Below are 13,004 nucleotides of genomic sequence, written 5' to 3'. Positions count from 1 at the left end.
TGCAGAACTAGCACTCCTGAAAGAAAGGATAATGCGGAGACATGGCTTAGCCACAGCCTGGGGGATGTTTCCAGAATGAGATTTTCACTCTGCAGCGGAGTGTGCGCTGATATGAAACTTCCTGGCAGATTAAAACTGTGTGCCCGACCGAGACTCGATCCTTTCTCAGAACTCCACAGGTGTGAACTAGCAATACTATATGTCCTTTGTTCTCACCACCCACCTGGCCTTAATTTACATAACTACTCATTGCTTCACTCCGTTTTAATTTCCTACATCTTTCATTGTCTTTTCCATCTATTTTTCACCGCCCCCTCCCACCTCTTTTATGTACAATACACTTAGCTTCTCACTCTTATTAACTCGTGCACAATGTTTTAGTAGTAATCTCTGTCTTGCGTATTACCCTGTCTTCCACCTTTAAGCTCACAGGTTTCAAATCTCGTCTGATGCAGTCCCCAACAATCAGTCTTTCCTTCTCATCCCATACGGTAAATCTCCCCTGACCTGCAGTTCTGGATTACTTTCCCAAAATCAACCCCTTTTCCTAGACCACTCCAGTCCTTTTCCTTCACCCTTCTTTCTTCCCTTTCAACCCTTCTGCCTGAAGGAGGAGCCACTAGCTCCGAAAGCTTGCCAGTCACAACAGTCTTTTATATGTGTGTGTGTTCTGTCTCTGCTTGGTGAGGAAATTTTTTATCTATCCAGTTAAATAATCTCTGAAAGTTTGTAACATAATTACGGAATGCTGTGTAGGTTTAGATGTATTTTTGATGTTGATGTAAAAATTATCTGAATTTTGTGTTCTGGTTTCCTATTGTTTTTGACCAGCAGACATGGTAGAATGTCAAAGTTTTGTTATTGTATTAACAGTGGCCTCACAATTTCATTGGCAAGTTCTTTCAGGTTGATGTGAACACATTTACATGTAATTGTCCTTATATAATGTCCATAATACTTGGGTAAGTGAATGATAACTGATCTTCGATGTGCGCCAAAGTTCTCACTTTCTCATTGGGTTTCATCAGTTTCACTGTAATTCCCAAAAGAAATCCAATGAAATGGATGCTCGGGTAAGTGAATGAGAACTGATCTTCAATGTGCACCAAAGTTCTCACTTTCTCATTGGGTTTCATCAGTTTCACTGTAATTCCCAAAAGAAATCCAACTAAATGGATGCTTTCAAGGCTGACTGGTCCCTTTATTGTCCAAAGGCTCTGTTGATATAGAGGAAGGTTTCAAGTGTTGATTGAGCTAGGAATATAATCCACCATGCTGTACTCAGTTGTCCAGCCAACTTAGAAGACAGCTTTTTACCGAGGTGGGACGAAGACTGTATCTCTGCTATCATCATTGGGCATGTGGTTCTGCAGAATTTAAAGTAAGAAATTACTGCAGAGAATCTTATAACATTTTGAGTAACAAGGGCAAAATTCCTTTGTACTAAGGAGGAAAAGTTGGAATTGTGACAGGAATTACTGAGTTCATGAATAACCCTGTGATTATATTGAAAATGCTGTAGGGTCCATGAAGATAATAGATAATAAAACGACATAGAAGATATTTCCTTTCTACAACAGTGAAGAACAGTGAAGAACAAGGTCCCCAGATCATTCCAAGAGACATAGCCTGGACAATGGAAGAGTATTTCACTAGAACCACTCCTGCCACCAGTTTGAAACCAGTTTTCTGCTGTCAAAAGGTTGTGAGTGAGGGATATTTGAGGCTTCTGTGCCACCAGCTACTTTATCTAACTTTGATAGAAGTTCATAATATTTTTCTGTACATAGAAGAATGAAACATTTGTTGTGATGAAACAACATGAGAGTAAAGCAATAGTTTGAAAATTTCATGGTGTACATAGTAATAACTTAAACTGGAAACTGCATATAAAAATCCTTTACACTGAAGTTCAACAAATATTGCTCTATATATTGAGTGCTGATTTTGGTGAGCTATCAGAAAGTTATTACATGTACTTCAATATATTTAATAATGACGGGACAGTTTTACACCTAGATGCAAAGTACCTGTTACACAGAAATGGGCAATATCCTTCTTAAGCAACTGGAAATGTTAACATATTCACAATAAATTTATTTCCTTGTGAAGTTAATCATTAGCAACCTAAAAAACTTAAAATCAGTTGAATTAATCAGTATATCACTAGGAATAAAAATTGCTTCCACTATTCGCTGCAGATTAAAGGGCTTGACTTCTCCTCCTATTCGATTGAGTAATTATTCAGTGGACAGTGTGCTTGCACACATTCCCTCCCTCCTCCCCCCCTTTTTTTTGGGGGGGGGGTGGCATTCCATTGTTATATTTTGCAATTTCATTTGGTTGCTGAATATAAACATAATGGTCTGAAATGGTTCTGTTCTTCCAGTTGAAGGTCGTGAGGCATTATTGAGGATCAATTTGCGAGAAGTGAAACTTGACCCTGATGTGAATCTCAAGGAGATTGCTGATCAGCTTGATGGCTATTGTGGAGCAGATATTACAAATGTTTGCCGGTAAGTGTTACTGAAGGTTAAGTGCTTCTTTTGTCCTTAACTTGTGTAAGTATATGTTGTGCTGTACTTGATTTCTGTAAATTTTTTTTTTCCATAGCTTACTGTAGAAAATCCTGTGCATAGTAAGGATGAGCAGACATATTATACCGGATAACTAAATAATCATTTGGTTTCGCCAGTTGATAGTCAGGACTGCAGATATGACAGTGTACTGTGGAGAAATCTTTCAGACAGGAGGTCCTTCAACAGTGTATAAAAATTTGGTTGCTTCAAAAAACTTTTCCAATTTAAATTCACTATTGATAAATTTGTAAGATAATGAACTCATTACATAATAAACTGCTCACCTTGCATATCTAGGCTTATGATAGCATCTGTTGCCTGTGTGTATGGCATAGAATCTATGGCTGGGGAAGGGGGAGGGAGGAGTGTGGCAGGGGTAACTGCTGCTAGGGAGTATAGGCTAAACTTCATTGCATCTAAGGAAGTGGTGTAGTGTAGTGCCTGTATTTTACAGACTGTAGCATGGGGGACAGCTCAAAAGTTTCAGGATGGGAGAAGGGAGCGATTGCCTTTGAGATGCCAAAGATTGTACGATGAAGGACGAGCTGGATTTCATAGGTTTCTTACCATGTACTGAAAGAGTTTACTGGTACGCAGATAGGTGAAAACGATGAATCTATTTCATTTTAATTCTTGCCTGAGAATATCATTGTTCACAAAAGACTCAGTTAAGTTACAAAATATTCCCAGTGGTTAATAGTTTCTGATTTATTGATGGTACTTATTATTTTCAAGATAAATATAGCTTGATCAGTTTAGTCATTTTTGAAATCCATTACTTTTGCTACAGAGAATGCTTTTTGTGGATTTCCAAAATTCTCTTTAAATGATTTTCTCACATTTTTGAAAAAATGCTGGCAATAATGAGAAGAGGCTGTAATTATTGACGATTGTTTCATCTTTGTGAAGTGGCTAGACAACAGCGTATTTTTAAGTCTGTCTGGGGAAATACCAATATGAAAATACGCATTACATAAGCAACTTAGATCATTAGGGAACTGCACTTACTCGTCTCCACAGGTTTCGGCAAAATTTATAGCATATGTAGGGCTTGGTGAGAAATGAAAAATGACTGAGGCACGAGTCATTTATGTTAATATAGTTTCCAGGCAGCGGTTGGGGCAGCAGAGAAGAATACACAATAGTAATCTGAGGATCATGGGTAGAGTCCCTGGATGAAAATGTATTTATTTCCAATTTTTTACATTACTCTGCAAGTAAACCAACATTACGCACAATATGTTGTGTTGGCTGAAGAGCCAACACCGTGTTACTAGTGGAGGCTGAAATGCACGCGTTTTAGCTCACGCAGGCTGGCGTGTGGAGGGAAGGACTATACTGATGTGAGGTCTGGAATATGACAAGGAATTAGAATTCAGAAAGTGGACATAATTAGTTTGATACTTAACTTTAATCCATTAATGATGAATGTCGCTCTTGACGGTACATGATTCACAATATTATATGTTCAGAATACATTCATAGTAACTGAATATGGCGCCTTGCTAGGTCGTAGCAAATGACGTAGCTGAAGGCTATGCTAAACTGTCGTCTCTGCAAATGAGAGCATATGTAGACAGTGAACCTTCGCTAGCAAAGTCGGCTGTCCAACTGGGGCGAGTGCTAGGGAGTCTCTCTAGACTAGACCTGCCGTGTGGCGGCGCTCGGTCTGCAATCCCTGATAGTGGCGACATGCGGGTCTGACATATACTAACGGACCACGGCCAATTTAAAGGCTACCACCTAGCAAGTGTGGTGTCTGGCGGTGACACCACACAATACATTGTGTCCATTAATATTTTCATAAAAGGTATGTAATGGAAAGACAAAGGAAAATTTGGGATTGCAAATAAATTCCCAGGAAGGTGTATTAAGGTCTAAATCAGAATTTTGTATATATGGCATCAAAAGGAATGAAGCCCATGATAGACCTTATAACTGTCTGAAGACGTTTCTCTAACTCCTTGTTGTACAACAATGTTCAACGTGGGCCATTCTTAATCCCTCAAAACAGGAACAAATTCATCTTTGGCAATAACCTGTAAAAATGTTATCTTTATTTGGTAATGCTCAATACTGTAGTCCTGATCCTTGTCAGTACTGTTTGCTGCTCCATCCACTTGTCTAAGCAATGCACTAAGGCTCTGTTCTTACTTCCAGTGCTGTTGTATAAGGGACTTCCATTGTTGCTAGTTGCAATTATCATGATAACCCATTCTCTGGTGGCCAGGGTACTCTGATGATCCTGTTTTGATGTTGATATGATCAAGTCATTGAAATGCTGTTGCTTTTGAAAGAACAAATTCACAATGTGCTACTTAGAAGCTTTCGTGATAGATTTCTGTAGGTGGAAGAGAAAAAAATTCCAAACATAACAGCAGTAGCTATTCCCACACAATGTCAAAACATTGCATTGCTTCAAGTGCATGGGTGATTGAAGTCCAAAATGTTATGAAAAGGGTTGATGGTGATCTTCAGAATCAATGTCATTTATTCTACATTCAGGTTGCCAGGTTATATTGCAGCACACTTTTTTTGCCTCAAAGTTAGATCTTATGTCCCAATCCAATGCACTGCTTCAAGTGTCAGTGCTCTGGACACACCACTGCAGGGTGTTCCAGTCGAGCTACATGTGGAAGATATGGTACCACGGCTCATGAATCGGGTTTTCATTGCACTGCCCCACCCATGTATGTTAATTGCTCCCAGGCCCATCCGGTTTGGGGTGGGGACTATCCTGTCTTTGCCGAAGGAAAGAAGATTCACTTGTGTCTCATACTCTGGCGCAAAGGAGGAACTTAAGGTCACTCAGCCACCAAGTTTTGTGAAGTCTTTTGCCTTGACATTGAAGCAGGCTGTCCAGATGATCAGTGTTGGCACTCAGATTATGAAGGTTCATCAAGACACATCTACCTGCAGCTGTAAATGCATCTGCCAGCCTGTGCACAGTGGCAGAATGTGCTTTGGGTTTCTGCAACTACACTGAAGAGCCAAAGAAACTGGTACACCATCCTAATATAGTGTAGGGCACCCATGAGTACTCAGAAGTGCCACAACACAATGTGGCATGGACTCAACTAATGTCGTAAGTAGTGCTGGAGGGAATTGACACCGTGAATCCTGCAGGGCTGTCCATAAATCCATGAGACGAGGGAGTTGAGATCTCTTCTGAAGAGCACGTTCCAAAGCATCCCAGATATGCTCAATAATGTTCATGTCTGGGGAGCTTGAAGCCATCTGAAGTGTTTAAACTCGGAAGAGAGTAGCAATTTTGGACATGTGAGTTATCGCATTGTCTTGCTTGAATTGCCCAAGTCCATCAGAATGCACAATGGACATGAATGGATGCAGGTGATCAGGCAGGATGCTTACATACATGTCACCTGTCAGAGTCATATCTAGACATATCATGGGTCCCATATCACTCCAGCTGCATACGTCCTACGCAAGTACAGAGCCTCCACCAACCTGAACAGTCCCATGCTGACATGCACGGTCCAAGGATTCATGAGGTTGTCTCCATCTGCTTGATGCAATTGACTTGGCCAACCAGGCAATATGTTTCCAGTCATCAGCTGTCCAATGTTGGTGTTGATGGGCCCAGGTGAGGCATAAAGCTTTGTGTCATGCAGTCATCAAGGGTACACGAGTGGGCCTTCACCTCCGAAATCCCATATCAATGATGTTTTGTTGAATGGTCCCCACGTTGACACTTGCTGATGGCCCAGCATTGAAATCAGCAGCAATTTATGGAAGGGTTGCACTTCTGTCACCTTGAATGATTCTCTTCTGTCATCGTTGGTCACATTCTTGCAGGATCTTTTTCTGGCCACAGTGATGTCAGAGATTTGATGTTTTACTAGATTACTGATATTCGTGGTAGACACGTGAAATTTTCATACAGGAAAATCCCCTCTTCATCACTACCTCAGAGATACTGTGTCCCGTTACTCGTGCCCTGATTATAACACCACGTTCAAACTCACTTAAATCTTGAAACCCTGCCATTGTAGCAGCAGTATCCGTAACAACTGCGTCAGACACTTGTTGTCTTATGTAGGTGTTACTGACTGCAGCGCCATATTCTGCCTGTTTACATATATCTGTAATTCAATATGCATGACTATACCAGTTTTTTGGTGCTTCGGTGTATCTTCCCCAGTGGTATTTCAATAGAGATGCTCCTCTTGTTGTTGTGTACATATTTGATAAATATGGGGCTGAGTGCATGCTTCTGCACTGCAACAGTGTTGTACTCTCAATACCTCACTTTGCTTTCTGGCCCTTGCGCACGATATTCAATGGGAAGTGGTCGAAGACTTGCAGGTTGGTGATCACTTTCTGATCTGGATCCACCAGGCAGATTGGTGCCCAACAGAAAACAACTGCAATGGGCACTCAGTAGAGGATAACAGACACTTTACAGCAGCCTTGCAGAGTTTGAACTCTGAACAGTGTCCAGGAATGGGTGGACACCTATTAATGAAGTGACTGACCACACCGCTGAAGCACTGATTCAGCAGTTCCCTGGACAACTGTAAAGGCCACCTGTCCCTTGGTGGGGCAAGTACTGCCTCTCTGCAATCAGGCCCAGCTAGGCTGCTGTTCTGCTTAGGTTCAAGTGCCGCCAACTGCATAGAACCTCACTGCCTTTCGGGTGGCAAGGGCTGAATGCCACTGAATTACTTGAGAGAGCAAGAAGATATCATGACTATGGTTCCTGAACACCATTAGCCATTCCACAAAGAGTACCGTTTTATGGCAGACAATCAGGAGGATTTATGAGAGATCAGGGAAGTGCCCAGTGGTGGCCATACTTCGGAATGGCACTCTCCAAACCAGCCTGCGAGACATTTTCCAGACTGTGGCCGCCTATTTTGCCACTGTTATTGCCACTGCCAGTCATGATCCAACTTTCCAGTGCCACAGGCCACAGAGTGACTGCTGAGAGGGGCAGTTGGGACTTGTAGTCCATAACTGATGAAGAGTACAACTGTTCCTGGTCCATGTGGGAGCTGGAGTCTGTGTTGTCTGTGGCTCATGATACATCTGCTGATCATGATACAATCCATTATAGTATGCTACAGCACCTCACAGGGTGAAGCAAAGAAATTCTCCTTTTCCTTTTTAATGTCATTTGAGCATCAGGTTACCTTCCTGACTCGTGGAGAGAGGCAATTTTAATTCCTCTTTTAAGACCCGGGAAAGACAGCACATGCCTGAGTAGTTATTATAGTGCTACCCTCACTAGCTGCATGGGGAAGACCTTGGAGTGGATGGTCAACCACCGCCTCATCTGAATCTTAGAATCCAGGCAGCTCCTTAGTCGCTTTCAGTGTGGGTCCAGGAGATACTGCTCCACCTATGATAACCTGTCCTTCTGGGAGGTGTCTGCACTACACACTTTCCTGCACTAGCATCACCTTCTGACTATATTTTTTGAAATTTAGAAGGCATATGATATTACTTGGAGGCATCGTATCTTTGAACAGCTCCACAAATGGGGTTTTTGTGAATGCCTTCCCATTTTTATTTGACCCTTCCTCTTGCCACACTATTTTTAATACCAAGTCTATCATGTCCTCTCTGCTTAATTTGAGCGGGAGAACGATGTCACTCAAAGCTGTGTTTTAAATGTGACTGTCTTCACCATAGCTATTAATAGTATTGTGTCAGTTAAATGTCTGTCCAGTGTTCCTTGTTTGTGGGTGATTTCTGTCTTTTGTTCCTCTCCAAGCCTTTCAATGAAAATCTGTCATTTCCAAATAACTCTTTGTTGATTGGATGAATGGATGGAGGAGTGGGGTTTTAAGTTTTCAAATAAAAAATCTGTGTGCATTCTTTTTAACTATTTCCATTCTGTTTTAATCTTTCCTGAATTGAGGATGAGGGAAACTGTTCTTAATTTTAAAGACACAGTGAGGTTTCTGGGCCTCATATTTGACTCGAAGCTTACATGTTAGCCACACCTTAAAGGCCTGAAAAGACAGTCCCTCAAAGTGCTGAGTATTTTAAAATGTCTTAGCCACAATTCATGGGGGGGCAGACAGGACTTGTCTGCTCCAGTTTTACTGAGCCTTCATGTGATCTCAGCTTGATTTTGGGTGCACAGTGTATTGGTCTGCAAGACCTTCTTGTTAAAAGGTGTTGGACATGGTGCACCGTGAAAGGATTCGGCTGGCTATTCAGGTGTTCCGAATAAGCCCCATCCCGAGCCTCTATGCTGATGCTACTGAACCACTGCTTAACATCTGGCGACGGGTGCTCATGGTGTGCCAGGCATATAAAATGGTGTCCATGCCATACATCTCTGCCATTGCTCGACCTCCAGTGGAAAGGCTTTTTCCTAATTGGCAGCCAGTGATGAGACCCTGTTGACATGAAGGATTGCTTTATAGAGATTTGTGGTTGGTTTTAATGTTTTACATTGGGGATGGAGCAGATTTCCATCTTGGCTCCTCCAGAGGCCCAGACTTGACGAATTGTACGAAAGATTGAACCCTAGATCTTACATCTCAATCTCTGTTTTCTACAGTTTTAGATAGGCAGTGTGATTTTACAGTGGTGTACTCTGATGGATCCAAACAACAGGACCCCCTTGGGTGTTCCATAGTGTTCCTAAACTGTGTCATGAGGATTCACCTTCCTCACACCTATATCATTTTTTCAGCAGACTTGCATGTGAAACTGAAATCGCTATAGCAGATGTGATGTGTTCAGGACACAAGGTTTCTCGTCTGCTCTCATTCCCTTAATGCACTAAATCATTGCAGAAATTTTATCCATGTGAGAAATTGTTGCACTGATATATAACCAACTGTATTTCCTTCAGTGGTGGGGGAAGCAGGAGTCATTTTTCTGGGCAGCAGGGCATGGGGGTATTCAATTTTGGAAGGAAGAATGAACAATAAGCTGTGGTCAGTGAAGTCAAGTATTCCTCCAACCAGTGACTCGAGCAGGCTGAAGTGATCCTTAAATGCCTCTGGTCACTGTTGTCTTAAACATGGCTTCTTACAACAGCAAGAGCCCCCCGCTGTCGCCCCAGTTTGTGATGATGCCTGTAGTGTGCAAATCACTGTACACCATATTTTAACTGAGTGCATTCTCTATCATAATGAGAGGGCAGAACTGAATCTTGGTGGGGATCTAACCTCTATTTTAGCTGATGACGAGGTGAGTGTGGTCATAGTTTTAAGGTTTTATGATGTTTCTGGACTCTGGCCTCAGCTTTTAGGCTGGAGGTTTTTGTGTGTTGCCGTGTGGCTGGCTCATCTTTTCTTCTTCCTGCAATCAGCCAGCTGCTATGTTGCTTTAACTCCTACCACTTCCTTCTGTTTTAGTGTTGATATGAGACCTTCTTTTCATACTTCAGTGTGGGTGCACATATGATTTGCCGCAGTTTTGTCACTTTCAATTTCCGTTGCTGTTTTTGTTCTTGTTTGATGCATTTTGCTGCCACTGATCTTATTATTTTTGTCCAGGCATTAAAGACCTTGCAATTGTGCACACGAACCACTGTATCCATCATCATCCACCATGAACTGCACAAACTAAATGATGCCAGTTCCCATGTCACATTCTTATTCTGGGCACCTGCTGTCTTTTCCTCCCACGTTCCTATCCCTTGCACATGCTGCCTCACTTCCAGCCATCAGCCACCCTTCCACAACCCTGCCTTCTGCTGTCTGTTTCCTTTCTCCCCTCCCCCACTCTACCTGACAGAACTCTCACCCCCAATCGAGCTTGAGAATTGCAGTCATAGCACAGTGTTTCAACCAGCACAATGTAGCTACACATGTATACATATGTGGTGATTGTATGTGCGTATACTGTTACCCAACATTTACTTGTTCCCACAGTTGCTGACTATTTCTACGTTTTTATTAGTGTTTTAGCCAGCCACTTGTACCAGGGAATAACTTTAAAACTTTCTTCAGCTAATTTACCTTTTTATTTCATGACTATTTTGTAGTTTTATTTAAGCACAAGGAAAATGGATGAATTTACATGTGAATACACATGTTCCCATGTGTGACTATTAGCCATTTAAATATGTTGTTATGCAACCACTGTCTCTACTGTCATTGCTAGACAGTCTTTAAATTGTCTAGTATGTGTCCATGGACTGTTGTCCCAAGAAGATGGTGTAAGAGGAAAGGCTTCTCAATAAGCATTTAGTTCATATTCTGCAAGGGTCCTGATAAAACTATACCATTTAGCACCCTTAAACCACTGTCACAGTCATTAGCAAATAAAAATTTAAAAGCTGCATTCTTTTCATTTGGTATACAATTTATATTTTGCCAACCATATAGAAAAATGTTCTTCACACATTTCACCCTAATACATGCACTGCTTAAGACAAAAGAATTCATTTCACTAAGTGGATGTCCATGAAATTTTCAGCTCATTAACTGAATAGGGGCTTATTTATGGGCTGAATCGTTTCTGTACCAAATGTTCTCTCTTGTTACAGTGATGCATCAATGATGTCAATGAGACGCAAAATTGCAGGGTTACGGCCAGACCAAATTAAGCAATTGCCTAAAGAAGAACTAGACCTCCCTGTAACAATGCAAGATTTCCAGGAAGCATTAGCGAGATGTCATAAAAGTGTCTCCAAAGAAGATATTAAGAAGTTTGAGAAATGGATGGATGAGTTTGGTTCCACATGATGGAAACTCATGTAACCTTGTTTGGCTACAGAATAATTGGTGATGTACATCTTCTGTAACATAACTATTCTGTCAGTGGGTTTGAGTGCCAATTGCCAATATCTGAGAGGTGTTCTGCATTACAAGTTAAATGTAACCACATTAATAAAACAACTTAAGGATGCATCTGTTCCAACACATACAATAATGTTTCAGTAAATGTTAAATTTGTCAGCTGCAAAATTTGAAATAAATTTATTTTATGATTAATCAACTGTTTGTTTCTTGAACTTTTCCCAGCAGATAGAATACTCCGTCAGCTTTCGGGCATGCATATTTGCATCAACTGATTGTAATTTAGTCTCCAACTCACTTTGAAGTGGCAGTCCAGTTATCATCTGAAATATCAGAAGAAATAATTTTGTCCTGGATGCATGCCCAAAAGATGAGGGAACAGCTATTTGTTAATTTAGCACATTTGATACTAGAATAAATTATCAGTTAAACTTTCATGACTTGTGATAGGAAGAGCATTTTTTTGTATTGGAGTATTTACTTTTGTGTACCATGTACATAAATGGATATCATAGTAATACAACGTAGCCGATGTGATGAAGGTTGCCAAGTTCCCTATATACGCAGAAAAGTTGCTTTTTTTGTCATTAATTATAACAACACACATCAGTCTCTGGAATACTGCTTACCTCTCAAACATGTTTTTATTTCATCTTATCAGTGTATTTACATTGTGAATCATTAATTTTGACAATTCTTTTATATATTTGAAAACCCGAATAATGTTGACAGGTCTATACTCATCTAATTGTGCAGAAAGATTGTCCTGTTGTAAACAGAAATACTGGTTGATTATTACAGAAAACAGATTTCTTATTTTTCTGTATTTAAATTTTCATGTACTTCATGAAATCATATTTCTGTTAGCAAAAATACTGTTGTCTATTCACAGAACACTGATTTAAAAACACCACACTGAACTTGTGTTCTCTGTGGTTCATAAGTGGCATGCATTGCTATCTGTGACATGGCTGAATATCTTGATGATGATGATGACTATAAATACTCAGAGAACCTTAAAGAACTGTATGCCCTTTCTTCAGAGAGGAAGGAGAGTTCAATTGGGGAAATTTAGAAGGGAGGGGAAGGTCACTCAGCTCCTATTTTGAGAGGAATCCAGCTGTTACAAGAAGGACCTTTCGACACCATCACACCAGGTAGGTTCCTTTTAGCTGAGGGCCTGAGTGCCCTGACAACAGATCATCACTCTACATTTCCTCAATAATTGCTCTTTCCTCACATAAGCCTATAATCTAGTTTGTGTTAATATTGGCACCTGCTGAAGGTAGGTACTATTTGGTCAGCCTTTCTCTCTCTCTCTCTTTGTAACAATTTTCCCACCTTAATTTTCCATGTGATACATTAAATTCCTAAAGAATTTTTAAAAAGACATTTGATATCAGCTGTTATTCTTTTTTTTTTATACTGATTATTAGTCCCAGAAGACACAATTGAACTGCTTAGTGCTGAAAGGCAACATGTCCAAGTTTCCTACTTTTACACAAGAGAGGGGGAAAAAAACAATTTAGTACAGTTGATCTCTTGACATGTGTTTCTGTTTTTTGATGTAGGTATACTTGCTTATTATATTCATGTAAAAGTCACGTATGACGTAAGGGGAAACGGGGTGGCTTTGTTGGTGTTGGACAGACCTGCTGAAGGCATATGATACCACCTGGTGACATCACATCTAATC

At 40.7% G+C, this 13,004-nt stretch overlaps 1 protein-coding gene across 1 annotated transcript in view; it reads left to right on the top strand.

The window, feature by feature from the left end:
* LOC126471159 (katanin p60 ATPase-containing subunit A-like 1) overlaps positions 1 to 11,503 on the top strand; it is a 115,358-nt gene extending 103,855 nt beyond the window's left edge. The window contains exons 11-12 of the mRNA XM_050099262.1: positions 2,390 to 2,516; positions 11,056 to 11,503. Of these exons, the coding sequence (XP_049955219.1) occupies positions 2,390 to 2,516; positions 11,056 to 11,254 (326 nt within the window). The 3' untranslated portion in view covers positions 11,255 to 11,503. The remainder of the gene's footprint in view (positions 1 to 2,389; positions 2,517 to 11,055) is intronic.
* The last annotated feature ends 1,501 nt before the right edge of the window (positions 11,504 to 13,004 follow it).

Source organism: Schistocerca serialis, chromosome 3, assembly GCF_023864345.2.
Source record: "Schistocerca serialis cubense isolate TAMUIC-IGC-003099 chromosome 3, iqSchSeri2.2, whole genome shotgun sequence".
NCBI classification, from domain to species: domain Eukaryota; kingdom Metazoa; phylum Arthropoda; class Insecta; order Orthoptera; family Acrididae; genus Schistocerca; species Schistocerca serialis.
Note: the sequence above shows the minus strand (reverse complement) of the source record. Positions and strands in the feature narration are given on the sequence as shown.